This window comes from Lissotriton vulgaris, chromosome 3_1 (genome assembly GCF_964263255.1).
Source record: "Lissotriton vulgaris chromosome 3_1, aLisVul1.2, whole genome shotgun sequence".
Lineage (NCBI taxonomy): Eukaryota > Metazoa > Chordata > Amphibia > Caudata > Salamandridae > Lissotriton > Lissotriton vulgaris.
Window position 1 is genome coordinate 1,777,601,284 of NC_141689.1, and position 21,298 is coordinate 1,777,622,581.

Here is a 21,298-nt window from a genome sequence, read left to right on the forward strand (position 1 = left end):
GATTTAGTGATGTTCTAGTTTATGAACAACATTCGACACAGCAAGAAATAAAAAACTTAAAAAAACATGAATGATATAAAATAGAATAATGTGGACGGATAGTATCTATTTAGCAGACTGCCTTGATGTGCTATTAAAAAACTATCTACAATTTACAGAGTCTGGGCATCTCGCAACTAAATGTTTAATTCGAATTTGCAGCCTTTAAGATAACATTTGTTTCTTTTCCATATTTGCTCATAGACGTCTGAGCATCATTCTCTGTGTCTGACAGGTGTGTGTGGCATGGCACGCACACTCGCCGCACGGTTTCAGCGGCAGTGTTTCTTAGTTGCGGCTTGCAAGCGTTTTGTTTTGTTGCTGCAGAACAGGGTTTCAGCGGCTGACAGTGCAAACTAGCAGACAGCCGCCCCTTCACAGCTGCTGAAAGATGACAAGAGGGAGCTGAGAGACATCGGTGCCCGCGGGAACCTTAGAAGCTACCTGGGTGTCTGGAATACATCATGTAGGCAACAAGTGACTTTTATATCTTATTACAACACAGTACAGAAGTCAGAATTTGATTGTAATAAGAAGGTAAAAGACAGCTGGTGGCTCAGTGAACATTTACATACCATGCAACGAGTTCTGCTAGAACTCATGGTCAAACATTGAATCCCAACAGGTGTACTCAGTCTGTCATCCTTCTAAGCTCGATAAATTGAATACCATTGAGCTGAGTAACATTAACTGTTTTCTGTCAATAGTACAAAGAGAAACTCTTGTGATGATAATGCAATATTCAAACATCCCTCATAATGTTAGAATAAAGGAGAGTTTTTACAGGGATATTGCACTACCCCAGATATTCAATGTTTAGGCATTGCCTGAGACAGCACATGCACAGCTCAGCTGCTTGGAAGACATTTTGTTTATTTATGAGGGGCTTAGAGTCCAACCACTGCTTACATCTGGTGCAGGACTGTAACACAGACCCTTGCAGCCACTGTGTAGTAGGGGGGAAGCAAAACCTTCAGAGGGGTCCCAAACCTTCAGGGGACAACGTTCAAACTAAGGCTAGTGAATATCCATGAGATATGGGAGACTCGGGCCCCTCATCCCATTCTGCAGTGGGGCCTAACATTTTGCATTACGCCACTGCATTGGTAGGCTTCCTCTTCACTCTCACTACCTTGCTTGTCTTTTGTTAGCACAAGTGGGCTTCATTTCTTCTTCTTGTGTTTGTCCATCCTCTGGAGCATGGCCCAAGTACTTCTTCCTTGGTGAGTCTCCTTCCACTGCTTGCGTAGTGTGAGTTACTGTTTCCTTTTTATTGAAGCACTCCGTGAGAGTGCATGTGTTTGTCAGCTGTGCTTCCGCTCCACGCTAACATGCTTTATGTTGCTTTTATATCCTCCAGAGTGACACTTTAGTCACGGACCTATTTAATGCTCAAGAGCAATGGCCAAATCTGAAGCCTAAACTATGTAGAGTGCTCAGGCTGCTGCAGTCCCTTAAAGCCAGTACTGCATAGAAAGCACCCGCCGTAGCTGAGCCGCACTGGTCGCCGAAGCGCCTTCAAGCCTGGGATGACTACACAGCACAGACTGCCCAGTCCTGTGAATCCCATTGGGCACAATAACACATACCAGAGGGCACTGTAGCTCCGTGAAGCTTGTTACTCAGGAAGCACCTGCAAGGATTCTGCCATCCTGCCACTTGGAGTCACTCACTAGGGCTCATAGCAAGCCTGCCTTTACTTCAGTATAGGACAACATACTCCTCAACACTTACCATATTTAGATTCTCTTTTCTTTTCAGTCTAGGTTTCTGTCCCACTTCTCTGATGTATTGTGTTGCTTGTAGTCCTTCTGTCTCCAAACCCTGCCCAAGTCACGCCCTGTTTGGGGTGCTCTATTGTATGTTTTGATTCCTATTTACATCTGCATTCTGTATTTTTCTCTCTTGGTCCAACCCGTACTCCTTTCCTGGCTTTCCTGTGCCCTGCCTTGTGTCTGCCGATCCCCCAGTCGTCCCCTTTCCAAGTCCCAGTTCTGCCTTCCCTTCATTGGTGGTCCCATGACTCCCTGCACCTGGTTGATCCCTTGCACCTGGCTCCGTCCCTGCATCGGTGCTCCTCCCCTGAGTCTCCTGCTATTTCTGTCTGGTGAACCCAGAGTGCAGCGGATCGCAACTGACCTTGCTGCTGAGTCTCTCTGAGCTCTGTTTGATCCTGCTACTATATTCCAGACTTGACTTTTGATTTCTATTTTCATTGCTATGTTCCTGTTATTAGTGTCTATTGCCTGTCACTTTTGCTTGTATTTTCCTTTTTCCTAATTCTGCCTACACACATCCTGACCTGTCTTGTATATGCAAATTCTTGTCTTGTATTCTGTATTCCTGTTTGCATATTCCTGTTCTATTCTATTTCATGAGCAGATTTCCAGCATTCACAGTTCTGTGTAATATAATCCTGGCCTTGACTCTTAGTGCAGTTCAGTTTTTCCCCGAGCCCAGATCCTGTTTTTGTGTACCTTCCACCGTTACTCTTTGTCTTCTTGTGTGATATATCATTATGCTGATTTTCATTGCTTCTAAAGGTGCCAGGTAGACTCAGGCACAAAGTACCACCCAGCGCACCTTCTCCAAAGGAGCTGCCGGGGGTCTACCTAAACTCTGTAAGATTAATATGCTCCTTGCCTTCCTGTAATATTATGTTCACCTCACAGAAAGATAATTTATGATAGTTTGTCAAGTATTTCCATGCCCTACCCTGAACAATAAACAATGTCAAAATAGTTTACAATGAGAAAATGCAGACTTAATCCAACTGTCTAACCATAACAGCCAAGTGATGCAAATGAACGAGAGGACAACCTGCTTTATCATTACAATATGGAAACGATAGTTATTGGAATCTCCAAACAAATTCCTTGTACGACCTGAGATATAAAGTCACTGACACCTAAAAATCAACTCAAACGAGCAAACATGTACCGTTCAAAACAGCTACATGGCAAGAGTGAAACAACTGATTACTCAAATGGCAAAAACATCAGATGATATGAAGACTGAAATGGAACTTAGGAATGCTCTGGGGAACGTCCTCTCCGGCAACTGACTGGGATATAGGACAAAAAATACAGAAGCATACATTGGCCACATGGAAGACTTTACTACAAGGCATGAAACAAAAATTGCCCCACTTCCAGGTCCCAGTGAGATGAGAATCAGGCAGTAATATTTGTTGCTGATATTAATCTTAGCAGCTACAGTAAAGGATGCTAGATGTTGGCGGTGGGTCGTGGTTTTCAAGAGTATGGGTTTTTAGGCCGTAGGGTCATCCATGTTGCAAGGGATTATGCCCCCGTTAGTGTGTGCTTACTATTCGACCATGGAGGAGATCTCCCCATGGCCTACAGCACACATGCCCAGTAAGCGCAAGGGAGCCACAGCAATGGGCACCTGCCCACTACACTTATGGTAATCCGTGCCATAAGTGCTTCCCCGGCATGAAAAATGCCTGCAAGTCCTCCCATAGTTCTGCACAGGCATGACCGTGCAGGAGAATGACAGGAATTGCCCAGGCCGGGAGGTGTGCCCTGTTATGATGTACCACCCCCTCTGAGATCTGCAAGGTGACTTGGATGTGCTTGAAAATTGACATGTTCAAACAACGTCACGGTCCTATCCACGTGCATATACGCAATTCAGACAAGGATGAAAAATATGAAGCTAAATCTTTACTCACAAAGAACAGAGTTCCTCGTTCTTTCACCGAAGCAAAACTGTAGATTACTAACTGACTAGACAGAGCATCTGAACAAGATAGGCATCTCTTCAAAATGTATTTCCTCTGGAAAATCACAAGATGTAACACTTGACTCGCGTCTTATCCTTGACACCCACATAAAGGCAATCACACAAAGCACCAGATACCATCTCAGAATCATTCTGAGCATTAGCCACTACCTGCCAAGCTCCCACATTTGGACCTTAAATCAAGCTGTGGGTATATCCAGAATGTAATACTTTAACGCTTCTTCCCATGCCATCCTGGCGTCCAGATGCACCTCTAAAAGCAGTCCTCCACTCTGCTTCCTGTCTCTTCTGTCTCCTGTCTCTTCTCCAAAACAGTAAAATTGACCACATTACCATAGTATTGGAATTACAGGAATGGTTGTTTCTATATATTAGAAGTAAATATAAAACTGCCTACATCACAAAAAAAGTATTCAAAAAGGGATGGATAGAAAGCTTGAATTCATCTCAAACACTGGTAATTACTCAGGGCCGCATCCCAGTCCATCATTATATTGCACACCATGTCACCTCGGGTTGGACCCAGCCATATGCAAATAAGTCATGACCCTGCTCCAGGGGGAACGGTTCAGCCCAAACTGCCAGGCCAAATCCTCCCTGAACCGGAACACAAGCAACCCAGGACTATTTCACCCTTATACATAACAGCGGTAGCCTTGAGAGAGGGCCCTCTTGAACCTAATAACATGTATACATAACAGCGGTAGCCTTGAGAGAGGGCCCTCTTGTACCTAATAACATGTAAAAATCAGAACTCTTGGAACCACAAACTACATGAACTGCTTAGTTGTTCTCAAAAAACAAAGTGTTGCACTAAATTCAGAATGTTTTAGAATGAATTAATAGAGAATTTATCCAAACAAAAGGAAACTTTTTATAAGTAGTTGATTTTATAAAATGTATTGTTATGGTTTTAATTAACTGAAACAATAAAACTTTTTTATTTTTTTTATTTCACCCATATTATGAATCAGCAGCCGAATGCACCTGTCCCATCCATCCCCTTGTTGTTTAATACATGCAAGCCACAATCGATGGATTCTTCTAACCCCTTAACCAGCACACTGTCAGGTGCTGGAGAAAATACAGCTTTAAGAAAGATGGAAAATCTCACACGCCAGCCTTCAAACTATCCACCTTTAAGTACCACCCAGATAGTCCTATGCTTGAGCAATAACAAAAAGAGGACAACGTGTCTCTCAATAATCATCTGCACGGCTTAATGAGAAAGATAAGCAAACTAGATTGGAGCAGACTAAAATGCTAAAGATGTGTAGAAGGCTTAGGTCTGCATTTCTTTGGAGGAACCAAGACTAAATTCATAAATGTCCGCTGAACTTAACTGTAAATGTTTAGAAATGTCCTTTTACAAAGAATGTACCTATGTATGAAGAGGACCAAGTTAGCAAGAGACTGGGGAGGGGAAACGTTTCAGTCTGAATTAAGCCACAAGCTTTAGAGGGATAATGATTTGGGAAGCACAAGCTTTCCTTTAAAAACAAATTCATATGTAGGGATTGCTGGAAGGCAGGAATATTAGCGCATTAATTAACTTCCCCCAATGTCCCTGTTGAAACATTAAGAGCCAATGGATAAAGGAGGCAAATACGCAAACAGTACAGTAATATAAACAGGAAAAGCCAATGCACTCCTCAACCCAAAAATTGACAGCTCTGCAGTCAGCCATGGTGCTTTGAATACAGACATGGAAGTCATCAGAGAGTTATTGCTAAGCTGACTATAATTGATGTATGGGAAGTACAACTTCCTAGGGAGGAAACATTCTTCTGTCTTATCAATATTCATAACATAGTCTCTTAAATGGAAATGATGTTCTCCAACTGAGTAGATGTATGTCCAATGAGTCCTTAAGACAAGATAAGAAGCTGCTTTTGACCCCCTGCCTTCCACTGCTCCTGCGCGTTCCCTGGATACGTTCAGGCCTATCTTAATTGGACAAACAGAGCAAGCTCTTCTACAATGTTCATCTGGTATCCAGGTGGTCCTGGCCCCCTAGCCATATTCATCTGTTCTACTGAAATTATTGACTGTGTTCTTAATCAACATTTTTACAACTTTTTGAGTTGGCAGTTGTACCATCTTGCTGGAAAAGAGCTAAAGTGGTTCCTATTTTAAAGAAACCCACTGCCAACCAATCCATTATGTCAATCTTCCATCCTATATCCCAGCTCCCCTCTGCTTCCAAAATACTTGGAAAGCTGGTCAATTCTCATCTCTCATTGTATCTTGAAGGTAGCAAACTTCTTCATTGCACCCAGTTGTCAGGATGGTGGAGCGATGTGCTAGAGGACAGTAGGACCCTACACAAGACAAGACACCAGTCAGGCTTCTGCCCCGGCCATAGTACGGAAATAGCTCTCTTGGAAATCACTAAGGTGATTAAAAAGATAAGAGTGCTGCCTTGATCCTATTGAATCTGTCGGCGACATTCAACACAGTTTCCAATCTATCCTGCTTCAGTAACTGCCTAGAGGTTGACATTTTTGACACCACATGGAGCTGATTAAAATCTTTTCTGAAAGGTAGTCAACGAAAAATTTGCTTGTTCCTTTTGCTTCATCTTGTAAGCAGTTAGCTTTTCATGTGCCGAAAGTCTCCTGATTGAGCCCAACTCTGTTGTGATATTTACGTGGCCCCCTTAGCTAAACCTGTAGAATCACATGGCTTGAAGATTATCTCTTATGCCAATGACACCCAGTCTCCTTACTTTTGAGGCCTCATCCACAGAGCTTCCACCTTTAAATCCTGACTGAGGGATGTCCTGTACAGGCTGCAGGAGAGTTTTCTCCAATGTAAAGTGCAGAAAATACAGAGATCCTTCTGTTGGATATCAGTCAGGTAGCCGAAAACAAAGACAGCGCATTCAAATACAATGCGATTTTTACAACGCTAACTGCTACATCCCCTTTAAATGCACTTTGATTGAAACTCCATTTACATACCATACAAAAATAAAGCAGCATTGTTTCAAATTCTACCAGGCTAATTCTTCATTTTCTACCAAGCAGGATTGTTTTTCGAAACAACATATATTTCGTTTTATTGGTTGTGAATTCTGCGCACTGCGAGCTCTCATTTAATTGTTGATTGCAATATCCAAAAATGCATTAAAAAATGGAAGACCGTATATCATAAGCGGAAATGCGGCAGATGGTCTTCCCATCCACAGCGATACCCCATCATCATAATATGGCAGGGGGGAAATGGGAGGCAGGCGGGAGATAATGTCGTGCGGATCGCCACCGCCATGCGGGCGGTGGCGATCCGCCCGAAATTGTAATAGACCCCTATGTGTCACCGTTCAAAGTATGACAGAAGAAGACCGGAATTGTAGCCCGTCTTATTTTTAAAACCAAACAGCATTCCTAGATACAAGATACATCAGAGATCTTGAAACTGGGGGCTGGGCCTCCCTGTGGGGGCTTCAGCGGATCTCAGGGTAGGACCAGGCATTGGTCAAGAGGAGCATCACGCTGAAAAAAACAGAGTTTCAGTGACAAAAACAAGAGTGTAATGGGCAATATTCTGTCTCTCATGTCCTAGCTGGGAGTAGGATTCAAAGGTGAAAGACTGAAAATAACCTTCAAGGCCACCCTCCTATCCCTATTACTAATAAAGAATCACACTGTAGGAACTTTATTTACACTTTAGGGAGACCAGGCTGCTCACAGCTTGTTGGCGATCATGTATTACTTGAAAGCTGCCTTGGAAAAGATCCATTGGAAAACACAGGGTGCCTGATTTAGAGAGACTTCAAGGACAATTAGTTGGAAGCAAGAACATCTACCACTCAACAATTACTTTTTTAGGGTTTGAAAATAGAAACAAGCATTGGCGCCTATCATAGAATGAGAAACTGCCATTAGGGTTATTTTTGTATGTTTTTATTGTAAACATATGACCCACAAAGAAAAAGAAAACAAACACCGCCACCTAAATTCGTCAATTTTACACATGAAATAAAAATGTTAAATAAAAAAAATTAGCCATCCCATATAGCTATAGCAGAACAGTAAAATGCCTACTAGCATGCAAGGGTGCTTAGTACCGGATTAGTTTAGATGCACATCACAGAAAAATATGATATTTACTGGTGCAAAAGCATTTGCTTTTAGATTTTAAATACTGGGACCACAAACATAGTTTAAACACACAAGGCTGACTAAGAAAAAAAGGCTACAAAATGAAGAAAAAAAACATTGACAAAGTAATGTATTGGCCTAGCAGACCTGGCATTGAAGTGGATTTCTTTTTAGACAGGCACAATGCATTCATTCATAGTGTAAGACAGCCACAGGCTGAAGTGTCTGACTCATTGCACTAGGATATGTGGCTTGGAGGGGGGAAGTGAAATGTGAATGACATCCACTCAAACCATTAGATGAAGAGAGCTGACCCAAAGCCCTCCTTTGTACGTATATTTCATCCATCCTTTCATTATTTGATTACAAGAGGCTGGTGATTAAACCAGACCTAAAAATATCTATTTCTGTTGTATTTGATGCATGCTAACGACTACGGTCCTCTTCCTTCACTTTTCTGCACTCCTTCCTGCAGCCAGGTCTCCTGCCTCCCCTGCCTTTCTGCAGTTTTCTCTGTCCTTACATTTATTTTTTAGATTTTTTAAGTGGTTCAGCTGTTATTTTTAAGGAACTGATATCTGGTTATCCCTCTGCATTTATGGTCCTCTGATGGGTTATGCTGCACTGTAGCAAATAAACAGATAAATAGAAAGCCTGTTAGTAATTAACTGATTTCGATAGCATGGTTCGTGGGTGACTCACAATCCATTCTTTTTGTGGGACATCTGCATTTTTGTAGCATCTGCATGCCTACAGCATCTTCTGCACCCCTGGCAAAAGTCTCTTAAACTGGGGGAATTTCAGATCAAGACAATAAAAATCTACATATTCCAGAAAGGCACGTGAAAGCCCAGTAGTGAAATGTGTTTGTTAGACTAACACTCCACACTATAGGCGTGCTAGACACATTCGCGGTCAGTGACACCCCATGCCATTCAACAAGAATGTTTTTTAAGTTCATAGGCAAGATTGCTTAGTGAGGTAAGCACAAGCTGCTTAAACCTGCTGCAATTTTCACGTCAATGATTCAGATCTTACCAGGGTCAACTCAGAGGGTAATACTTTAGAGGTCGACAAGTTGAATAACAAATTCTTTTATTTACAGTATTACAAATAGCCAAACTAGCAACATTCAGTACTATATAAAAATGTAATATGAGTATTATTCAGCAATATAAAAGAAAGAGAAAATGTGCAGTTTTACTCAACTATCAGCAACATATTAGGCAATATCCTTCTCTCGAACAAGTGCTCCTATTTAAAAAATATCTTTTAAGTCTAAATCAAATCTCAAACTGAGGCATAATGGAAGCCCTTGCAGACCCTGCAGCACAGCCCCCCCCCCAACCCTTCAGGGACCCTTTAGCTCTTGACCTTGCAGCAGGGGCGGCCTTAGGCATGTGCAAGCTGTGCACCTGCACAGGGCCACTAAACCCCAGGGGCCACCACGACAATATATATCCTTAATATAATAATCCTCTGAGGATGGTTACATCTTTGCGTGGCGGCCCCTGGCAGGGATTTGGTGGCCTCCGGCTCTGTTCCACTTCCAAACACCCTGACCCCCAACCCCCCTCTTGACTGGCCTCCGCGCTCCGCCCCACCCGGACCCCATCTTCCGGGGCCCCCTACCTACGTTCCCTGCCCAGGGCTGCCATGAACCTAGAGCCGCCCCTGCCTTGAGGCCCCCCACCCCCCTATTCAACGCAAGGGCCGTGATTTAGGGGCCAGATATGGGAGACTCAGGAGCTATCTTCACATTCTGGGGGCGGGCTATTATTTTTCGCTATGCAACTGGTCTGAAGTAACTCGGTCCAAACCTACTAACCTATATTTTAGTATTTAAACTGTGAACTCCTGGGACGAGATTACCCTGGGAGGAGCTGTTCATTAAAGTCAATCAGTGATAAATTATCAATTTTTCTCCGTTTATTGTATATCCTGATGAAGGTCTTTTATATCATACTATGTTTCTATGGTCTCCCTTACACGGCCTATCATTTGCTTTCTCTCTTCTGTTTCTGCCTTTTTACACGCTGACTAGATTTTCACTTCTGTGTTTATATGTGTTTTTTACTTCCCCCATTTTTCTCCTCTTTTACTTTGGCTGTCTCAGGCTATCGTTCTTTAATCCATTCTTTGCCCCCCCTTCATTCAAACTTTAAGATGTTGTCTTCGTTTAACTTGATGTCTCTGTCACACTACTTCATTGATTACTTACTGCCACTGTCTCTTGTCTTTTGCTTGCTGTTTCTCTAACCTTTTCAGTCTTTTGATTAGTCATTTCAGCACAGTGCCATCTTGCCCTTTTAAATGTGTTTTGACAGCGTATCTATCGCTAGATATTATTGGTTCTATTAGGATGGCGGGTGGATCGCCACTGCCCGTATGGCGGTGGTACCCCCGACATTTGCATGCACAAGGTGGCAGGCACCACCCGGTGCCTGTCACGTTGTGCATGCAAAAGAACAACATGCCCTTTTAACCCCTTCGATGCTCATGACGGAATGGTTCCGTCATGAGCATCGGTCGAGCTGTGCTCAAGACGGAACCGTTCCGTCATGACCACGCCCGTTTTCATTAGGGCCCAGCACCGGCGGTAAATCTCCACCGCACCGATGTGGTTAAAATCGTGGCGGGTGCTGAATACAGCACCGCCCCCCACAATGTTAAATATACAGGATCAACCGCCATGGTGGCGGTCGCATCCTAATAGGCACAGTGGGACCGCCGCACCACTGGCGGACGGTCCGGATGTATGACATCACAACGCATGCTTTTACCACGCATGCTTTTAAATCGCAACTTTTACAACGCATGCCTTTACAATGCATAGTGTTGAGGGGTGCTGGATAGTGAATAGTTTAATTTACTATTCCAACTCCAGTCCCCGTGGATAGTAGGGAAGGTGTCGGATAGTAAATTAAATCTATTCTCTATCCTAGAGCGCCCCCCAGCGCAATGCGTTGTAATGGTTTGCGTTGTAAAAGTTGCGATGTAAAAGCACTGCGAGGTAAAAGTTGCGTTGTAAAGGATGTTTCCCGGACGGTCCCAGCCCGCTAGGGTGGCATGCGGACTGAAGTCCACCCACCATCCTAATAGACCCCTATGTTTCTTGACTTGCTTGGTTTTTGACAATCCAAATGCTGACCAAAGACTACAAACAGGGGGGTCTTGGGGGGCAGCCGAACATTGGGAGGTCTGCCCCCGGGCTAGTTTGGGGAATGGAGCAGTCCAAGCAGCTGCTCTGACATCTGGGCTATGTTTGGGCTACTATGTATGCAGGCAGTAGTAAACCATTACAGAGGGGGGGTTTTACCCAAGCAGTCACGGGGACCTGGGCGGTAAGTAGTACGTGTAAAGGGGGGGTCCCCGTCTGAAAGAAGGTTATATTACACAACCTACGGAAAATGGATCAAAACACTTTAGAAAGAAAAAACGACAAAAAAAATTTCCACTTTTGAGAAGTATGTATTGTTAATTATTCACAATACATAGATGAACAACTTCAAGCAATTTCATACAATTGTCACAGAATAATTGTGCCCCGATAGAAAAGGGGAAGGGAAGAAAGGGAGTGCTCGGGGCCAAATGATTAATAAAGGCATGCCTTTATTAATCATTTGGCTTTTGTTGTTATAATAGTTTTGATCGTATTTATACTGTGTGTACTCATCACCCACAACTGTGTACACTCATCCCCCACTAACCCTTCCCCCGAGCACTCCCTTTCTTCCCTTCCCCTTTTCTATCGGGCACAATTATTCTGTGACAATTGTATGAAATTGCTTGAAGTTGTTCATCTATGTATTGTGAATAATTAACGATACATACTTCTCAAAAGTGGACATTTTTTTTGTCGTTTTTTCTTTCTAAAGTGTTTTGAACCATTTTCCGTAGGTTGTGTAATATAACCTTCTTTCAGACGGGGACCCTCCCCCCCCCTTTACATGTACTGGCAGTAGTAAACCTGGGGAGGGTATTGTTGGCTAAAGCCAATCACCCTAGTTCAGAACGATGACCCACCTCTCTAGCTCTTATAGTTCCAGGGTTTTTGTAGTTTAAGGAAGCAACCAGTCCTTATCCCAGTTTCTAGTTACCACTGGTGGGTCCAGTGGGTTCAGTAGGCTCTCTGGGTGAACTTGATACCTATAAATTTCAGCTGTGACCAACTATTCATGCTATAGCAGCGCATAATGATGGGTGCCCAATATGGCCTACTACATACGCCAGTTCCTTGGCAGTAGTTTTCCCTTTTGAACTTTAACTTTATAGACCAACTAGCAGCCTGTCCCGACGTTGTCCAGGTATGAATTGCTGCCGGCCAGTAGTATATTGTTTTGTAGGATTTCGTTTTGATAGCATTTCTTATCTGTGACAGGCCTGTGAAAAGCTCCGATTCACAGTGCACTGCTGATGCACTTAAGAGTGCGCGTTCAGTAGTGTGTGAACTCGAGTTTCCCTACTTTATTTTTCCTTGCAATATTATATAGGGCGAACTCGACAACATGGCATGAACACAATTTACATTACAGAAGAACACATCCATTTGTGGTAGGCACGGGGAGACAAAGCGATTTGCCTGGAATCACAGGATGTTGTGCTGATGCCGAGATTCGAACGTAGCTCCCCAGCTCTAAAGTTAGTAATTCTAGAACTTGTGGCGGGACGTGTGTCTAAAAGTGTATGTCGGTGCTGGCCATCAATGAGAGAGACCTGTGCATTTTTCAAATGGGTGGTGAAAAAATATGAGTATGTTGCTGGAGATGTGGGCTGCCGTGCCACCAATGTACTTACCGGGGAGGATAAACACCCATTATTCCGCAACTTTCTTTCCGCATACCATCACTCCGCATACTTTCATTACGAAAGTACCATGACTCCGCAATGCTATTATAACGCATGGCATTACATTTTATATGCTTTTACCACGCATACATTTACAACGAAATTCGTTGTAAATGCATGAATGGCAAAGCATGTTTTTTTTTATGTTTGGATAAGGTAAGTATGGGTATAGGGGTATTGTTTTGGGGTACTGAGGTATATGTTTTGGGGTGTTTGGGTATTTTAAGGGTTCAGATATAGTTTTGGGTTATGGGGTACAGGGGTAGTTTCAGGGTTTAGGGATAGGTATGGGTTTTGAGGTACAGGGGTATTTTTAGGGTTCAGGGCTAGGTTTGGGTTTAGGGGTATAGGGGTATTTTTAGGGTTGAGGGATAGGTTTGGGTTTTGGGGTACAGGGGTATTTTAAGGGTTCAAGGCTAGGCTTGGGTTTTGGGGTACAGGGTTTTTTAGGGTTCAGGGCTAGGTTTGGGTTTTGGGGTACAGGGGTATTTTAGGGTTCAGGGGTAGGTTTGGGTTTTGGGGTACAGGGTTATTTTTAGGGTTCAGGGCTAGGTTTGGGATTTGGGGTACAGGGGTATTTTTAGGGTTCAGGGTTAGGTTTGGGTTTTGGGGTACAGGGATATTTTAAGGGTTCAGGGCTAGGTTTGGGTTTTGGGGTACAGGGGTATTTTAGGGTTCAGGGGTAGGTTTGGGTTTTTGGGTACAGTGGTATTTTTAGCGTTCAGGGCTAGGTTTGGGTTTTGGGGTACAGGGGTATTTTTAGGGTTCAGGGGTAGGTTTGGGTTTTGAGGTACAGGGGTAATTATAGGGTTCAGGGCTAGGTTTGGGTTTTGGGGTACAGGGGTATTTTTAGGGTTCAGGGCTAGGTTTGGGTTTTGGGGTACAGGGGTATTTTTAGAGTTTAGGGATAGGTTTGGGTGTTGGGGTACAGGGTATATTTATAGGGTTAAGATGGGTTAGTGTTTAAGGGTTTTGGGGTATTTTAAGGAGTAAGGGTGGGTTATGATTATGGGGTGCAGGAGTATTTAAAGGGAGCAAGGTGGGATTAGCACACGATATGAGACATGGCATGAAGGGCGGAACCTACCACACTCCCCCAGCGTTTGTCACGCCCCCAGCACACGCCCACAGCACAACGCAGACACACCCACAAGGGACTACTTTGCTGGCACGGTTCTTTTACCTTTTAAATGTATATGGTGGGCGTCTGCATGGCCTATGTCCTTCTGCTGCAACTGCCCCTTCCATTGCTGTATTGGGTGTTGTGATTGGTGCTGTGGTTCCTGAGATTACCCGCCTCAAAGGTTTGGGCTCTCTCTTTATTATATTAGTATAGAATATAGAATAGATTGGACCTTGGAAACTCGATAGAGACTAGTTGGAGGAGTATCTGATCTCCTTTTGAAATGTTTGCTCTGCCGCCGGTGCCATTTTGGGCACCTTACAACTATACATCCTCTGTGGATGGCAATTCTAGTTCACCTATGGGTGGCAGGTTTTTCAGTGTATGTAACATGTTTGTGATTTGCGTCATTTTTTAACAGGTTCAGAATTAAATGGTTACAACTCACAAAACTGGCCCACCTTGCACCCAGGTCCCCCAAGAATCTAGCAACAAAGGGCAGATGTATAGCCTACTTGATACATTCTAATGAGTTCTTGGTACACTTTAACATTCTGGCTTGCAACAACAGCTTAGCACAAGGTCACATTGATTATATTGAGACCATCAGTTCCTCTAAGGACAGATGTTTATGATACATGAAGTGATTGACAGTGGATCTGCTATATAACTGGCTGGGCCCAGAGAAAAGTGCATACATTGTGTCGCACTTACTGCCTTGCTTTATCTGTCTCAATCACAGATATTCTCTCTTCCAGTCATTTTCTCTCTTTCCACCTCTCTCACAAACTGCCCCTCAGTCTGCACAAGCTCTCCCCCGCTGTTTCTTGCTCACTCATGGCCTGAATCAAAAGCTATTTGTGTAGCAGACACTCGTGTGCAAATGGCAGTATTTACAAGTCACTTCAACTTCTTTATTCGCAAGTAGTAAACTTTCCATCAATTTATTTAATCAAAAGATTGAGAGCGTTCAAAGGTGGGGACATATGCAGAAGTTGGTGAACACCGACAAACCTTCAAGTGTATGTTTATTAGTATTTCCATCTATGCAAGAGAAAAATACCAGCCAATTTATCAAGTTTGGATAGTCTGGAAAGGCCCAGAACTGGCACTTGAATGCAAATATGAGTACAATTATTTGTGTTAATTTGTAACTGGTAATTCTGCTTCTCAACGGTTCAAACGTCATTTAGGAACAATTTAGACAGCACTATTTATTCTTCTTGTATTAGCTGTTTTAAGTTTACAACTGAAAAGGAAAAGAATAAACTCGACTACCATTTTTTCTTTTTTTTACCAGCCATGGCTTGAAAATACAGGTCATGCCGGTAAAATAATGGTAAAGTAGCAACCCTATGCTTAATCCCAATACCATTGCAGGAAGCTTTACACATTGAAAATTATCAGTGATTTGCTATTGGGAGTTAATTTGTTTTCAGTGTGGAAAAAGGAGATAGCAGTCTCAAAACTTGAGGGTGTGGGAAATCTCTTACCGAAGGAAAATGGGTCTCCCCATGGAAAACAGTTATCAGTTTGTTGATAGTATGTTTGTGAATCTATGTCACACAACCAATTGTGGACATATGTAGGAAGTTGTCAAGTCACAACTACTTGGGACCTTTTGTGAATTCCAAGAAATCTGGACATTTCTCCAAAACAATGAGAACCCCTACAGAAGCACATTTTCTGACTTTCTTTGTGAATCCACCCTTAGATGTATCTCTGTTACTTCTCTGACACATCCGCCATTGTATAACGTTTTGAACCCTTCAAGTGATGCTTTTTTCTAAATGTTGTGTCCGTTTTCTATTAATATTTGTTCTATTATATTTTCCTACAGTTTGTGGCGCACCCAAACTGTCAGCAGCAGTTGCTGACAATCTGGTATGAAAACCTCTCAGGACTGCGGGAACAGCCCATTGCTATCAAGTGTCTTGTTGTGCTGGTGGTCGCCCTGGGTCTTCCATTTCTTGCCATTGGGTACTGGATCGCGCCATGTAGCTGGGTAAAGACTTCTTTATATTATGCCATATAAAAGACTATGTTTTGTATTTTATATTGTACCACGTGGGTACTAAACTGTGTAATAAATACCCTCTGTTCATTTACACGTTGCCACTGGGTTGTTAATATTGTACAATACTACTGCGGTTTTGTCAGTTCCCTATTATCAGGGTCGGTGCTTTTATTAGGCAAAGAGGGCAGCAGGCTCATGACGTCACATAGTGGAAGCTCCAAATCACAGCGAAAGACCAGATAAGCTGCAATTTTCAGAGTAGGGTGGGCGCAAAAGCTGGCAAAATGCCCTTCCTAAATTTTATTTTCTGCCTATTTATTAATTGTTTTCCAAAACCTATTGCAGGGGGTTGAACATCTGGCATGGAGTTCAGTACATAGCGTGTAAACATGTTTGCTGTGTTTTTCTTAAGCTGACATCTGAATCTTTCCTGCTTAGAGTTCTAAATTTAGTTGACTGCAGTCCCCAACTCGTTTGCTCACCTTATTTCCCCCTGGATGGCACAGACTCTCTACCGCGTTCAATGCACGTAGACCGTTCTAATCCTTTATATCCCCTTTTCAGAGATGTCTAAAGTGTTGGCATTGTGAAGGCAGAGTTTCCTTTGCTTCACCCACAACCCCGGTATACATCAAATCCCTTTGGAGCAACTGAACTACACTAACTATCTTCCAATATGATATGAACCGCTTTTGGGTCTGGAATGTAACAAAAAGAGCCTACTTTGAATCAGCTGAGCTACTCAGGGGATTTCATTTATTAAACGGATATTCATACGTATACCTCACCGGGTATTCCGTATTTACCCTCTGTTGACTGTCCTTCTGCACCTTTCATGGTACAACACTGTTTGGCGATTATACTGATGTTTGTATGAAATAACTTGTTATAAATCTTACTGAAATAGTATCCTTGAAATTACATTGCTGTGCTTTTCTCGAACGTTTCTGTCTCATATGACCATCCCATAAAATGGAATAGTTGCTAAGGGTGTGTGTTTCACTCGTGTGTTTATTCAGGAAATGGCACTACAAAGGTCAGCTTTCTCTCTTCAATTTTTTAACACCAGCCTGTGGGGAGAGGCAGACTCGGTTGCCTCCCAATCAAATTAAAAAGGCAAAGGCCACCCAGGGCATCTTATCTAAAGTGAGGTTTGCTCCAGGCACCTGGGGCCTCATTTATGAAAAGTGACGCATCGCTGCGTGAAAACAACGATGCGTCACTTTTCACTGCGCACTCCTTGCGACAGCAATGATGCGTCATATTTAATGTATGACGCATCATGTCGCAAGGACTTACAGATACGTCAGTATTTCTGACGCATCTGTAAGCGCAAAAGTGACGCATTGCTGGAGTGTGTCACAAAAGTGACGCAACTCCAGCAATGCATCCTTTCACATGGGGAAAGCCCCATGTGAAAGGGCTTGCATCAGTCTTACGCCTGCTGTGAGGCAGGCGCAAGATTTTGACACAACAGCATCCTAAAAGTGACGCAGTGAAATCTCATAGATTTCACTGCGTCACTATTACGAGGCTTTTTGCGGGGGAACGCCCCCTCTGCATACATTATACCTGACGCAGGTATAATGTGGCGCAGGGGTTTAAAAAGTGACTCATCTACCTAGATGCGTCACTTTTTAAATATGGCGCAACAAGGCGCATTTTGTACGCCGCTGGTGCGTCACAAAAAGTGACGCACCGGCGGCGCAAAACTGACGCAAGGCCTCATAAATAAGGGCCCTGGTATCAATTAAATACGTGTGTGTTTGCGTGTCACGTGATGAACGCTTGGGGTCCGCCTTCTGTCTTCCAATAAGGTGTGTTCTAGGAGCCCTGGTTATAGGCACTTTGTGGGTCCCCTCTATCTTATGTCCTAAAATAGCCGAAAAGTGCCCGGTAAAGGCCATTAGGTGTTCCCTGTGTTCTTGTCTCGTGCATTCATGGAAGTAAGTTTTTAGGTTACGGATGTGACGTCACTTGTACTAAAGTACCTTTGTCAGGTGATTTTCCGAGAAGCATGTTGAGTTGCTCAGCAGAAGAGTTCTTGATAGAGTTCTCTATTAACCTTCCCAATGAGACACAAAGGGATCTCAGTCACACAAATGTCTGAGTGTGCCTGCTGGTGAGGCATCCACCACCTACCACCCTGCCACACACCACCAGGTTTTCAGGCAACACATGGTTTATTGCTGGTGCTCACACCAAGACCTCAATCTGTTTAAGCGAAAAAAGAAAATATCTATCGAACTGGCTGGTGAATGATGCTTGGAAGAAGATCGCCATTCTGGATTGTTTCTGTGCAGGAAGGGGTCCCTTCCTGCACATAAGCAATCCAGAATGACGAATTGTAACTTGCAAAGTTGCAAATCGTAATTTTTTTAAATGATTGTTTATGTGCATGAAGAGACATCTTCCTGCACACATGAACAATCATTCGATTAAGCATTTGTCCTCGTTTCACCATGTTCAGACCAAGTTTTCCCTGGTCTTAATTTTGGCATAGCCTCCTATTCACATCACTCTTGTTAAAAGAGGCAGCGTCAAAATCAATGGGTGTTGTGGTGGAATGCCACCTGCAACGCCCATTGCGCACCCAATTCATACTAAGTGCAGCGTGAAAGAGGGCCTTATTTACAAGGCAGCGTTAAAGCACATGATGTGGCTTAACACCGCCTTGTAAATAAGGCAAAGGGTTTATCGCCACAGGAACGTCATAAGAAGTGGCGTTCCTTTGGCGATAGGGGCTTGTAAATATGCCCCCAAGTATGCTCAATTCTCACATCTTTTTCTGGTGCTCATGTAAAGAACAGGAGAAGGGATTTTTCTACTCGCTGTAGCATTTTACATTTCTCAATAGCTGCGAGTCTGTTCCGTGTGTAATTGAACTTGCATGGTTCCATAGCAAATGAGCAGGGGAGACACAACAGGTGCAGTTTCTGTGTGCTTCCTGAAATCTGAATCAAAGCATTGTTATGTACTGGAGGAGCCAAGGGTCATAAATTGGATTTTTCATTTGTGGGAGGTGCAAAACCTGGTTATGTAACAGAACAGTTATGAGAATCTCTATTCAACACCATGTAGTTGCAGTAACAGAGCAGGCAATTCCCTAGCAAATTTTGGGAAATGTTCAAACAGTAGCAAACAACATTAAAGTTAACATCATATGTAATTCCCAAGCAACTTTAGAAAAATCAAGATACATTAATAAGCAAAAAGATACAACAATGGTTAAAATCGGATAGGAGGAAACAGACATGGATTTTTAAACATTTAAGGCAAAATGTTCAGAAATGGCTATAGGAACAATGGAAATCAAAAGGTCATATTCAGACTTTGTGCAATATCCAAAAATAGCCACCAGAGGCCATGCTTGCACCGAAAAACAAGAAGAAGAGAAAGTTAACAGCAAACTGTTCTGCTTCAGAGAAGCCTGGGAAGTTAGTGGTAAAGTCAATAATCCTCCACTCTGGTACACTCAAGTGTTTGTAGTCTCATTGGTTCTCTTCAAGAGGGCCCCAGCTTTAAGAGGAACACAAACATTGTTGCTCCCGCTTTCCACTGCAACCAAGAGTCCCCAGATGTTTCTTTTACCATGGGACAGTCACTCCTAATCCCTCTTACAGCACTCGGGTCTTTAGGGTAGGCTTATTTTCACAAGGCATTCTCAGGGTCCAGTTCCAAGTAGTCAACTAGGCCTTCTTTAGAGCATGGATCAATGCTGTCATTTATGTCCCTGTAGCAGCAACAGAAGGCTAACCACGCGACCTCCAAAGAGCAGTTCTCGTCACTGGGTGCCAGCAGGAGCGAGAAGTCGTTTAGTCTTCTTTCTTTGGCAGTCAGACCAAATCTTCTTTTCTTCCAGATGCTTCTTCTTCAGTGCATAAATGTTCTGAGGAGGTGGTGGTGAGGTGCCAGTTTTATCTTATGCACTAGGCGGTGACTGAAGAATTCCCTACATCCATTTCTGTCAATTTTTTCTCTGAATTTCCACTTTCTCAGTTTTCTGCAAACCTTCATAGAGTCCCTGAACCAAGATGTCTCCAGCCTTTCTCCACCTGCAGGAACTCTGGTTCCTCATTTAGCTGCTCCCCTAGGAAGAAATGTCCTCTCTTCTGTAAGTGCTACAACTAGTTTTCTTTCCTACTGGGATTGGAGACAGACGGTCTTGACATGCTTTCTGAATCAATGGCTGCTATTATGGACTCCCAGTTAGCATTTCCAAGCCAAAGGAAGAGCTCTGACAACTGTCCCCTTGTTCTCCCAGCTGTTCCTGCCTCTCTTAGATGGCTAATCATTAGTATGGGACCACTTGCAGAGGCCAGCTCTACATTCCTGCTGACAGAAGCAAAGGGGAGAGGATGTGTCTTAATGGCTAGAGCGACCGACTTTGAAGCTGGGGAACCACTTTCGAATCTGGCGAAAGGCTCAACCCTCCTGTGATTCTGAGCAAATCACCTAATTCCCCGTGCCTTTGAATGAATGTGTCCGTCAGTAATGCAACTAGTGCTCATATAAAGCGCTCTGATACCTTTGCGGTGAGTATGCCCTATATAAAACTGCAACTAAAGAAAAGGCATTGTCTTCCAGGAAAATGGATGTTAGCAATTCAGTCAAGGATGTTTATTCAGTTTCTAGAGCTGAACGTTTTACCAGATCTAAACCAATTTACTCTGACAGCTCAACATACACTTTCCTAAAGTAACTTTTCTGATAAAGTGATCAAAAATTATTACATTTTTTAAACTAAGTAACAAATACCGTGCAGTAACAGGGGTGCAATTCCAGGGGAGCACAACAGGTGCCCCCTGCATGCACCCCCAGGCCCAGGAGCAGCAAGTTGCCACTCTGCCACCTTTTTCATGGCGGCCTCGCCGCCATGAAATGGGCAGTGGACAGGCAGCTCATAATATGCTTGGCGTGCAGCAGGGCCACTGCCAGCATATTCCTGCTCCTGACTGCTGTGTCACTGCCACGGGATTCTGGAACCCGGCAGACGTGGCAGTCCAGTGGCGGTCCACATCCGAATACGGCAGGTAGGCCACAGTGTGGTGGTGGTCAGATCTCCAACAAGAGTACAGTGGTCCTGTGGACCACCGTAGGACCAGCGTACTCGTAATAAGGCCCTTAGTAATCAGCTTTTTTTCCACTTAGTCTTTAAAGCCTATGACAACAAGACTTATATTATCTGTAGGAGAATATCATATAAAACATGTTAGTTTGATTTGAAATACCAGCACTTGTGTGGGTGAGTACTGATTTTGGGGTTCAGGGCTGGGCTCCCTGTCTTCACCCACAGATGAAAGACTATCTAACAGGTTTATCTAACTTACCACATGAGCTTACTTGTTTGGAAATATACTGGGTTTGACTCCAATAATGTCAGGGAACACAACAGCGGTAATC

The 21,298-nt window shown here is 43.4% G+C and overlaps 1 protein-coding gene across 1 annotated transcript in view; it reads left to right on the plus strand.

Moving 5' to 3' along the window:
- Positions 1-21,298, plus strand: part of TRPC3 (transient receptor potential cation channel subfamily C member 3) — a 678,274-nt gene that overhangs the window by 456,127 nt on the left and 200,849 nt on the right. The window contains exon 4 of the mRNA XM_086962211.1: positions 15,719-15,883. Within this exon, the coding sequence (XP_086818337.1) occupies positions 15,719-15,883 (165 nt within the window). The remainder of the gene's footprint in view (positions 1-15,718; positions 15,884-21,298) is intronic.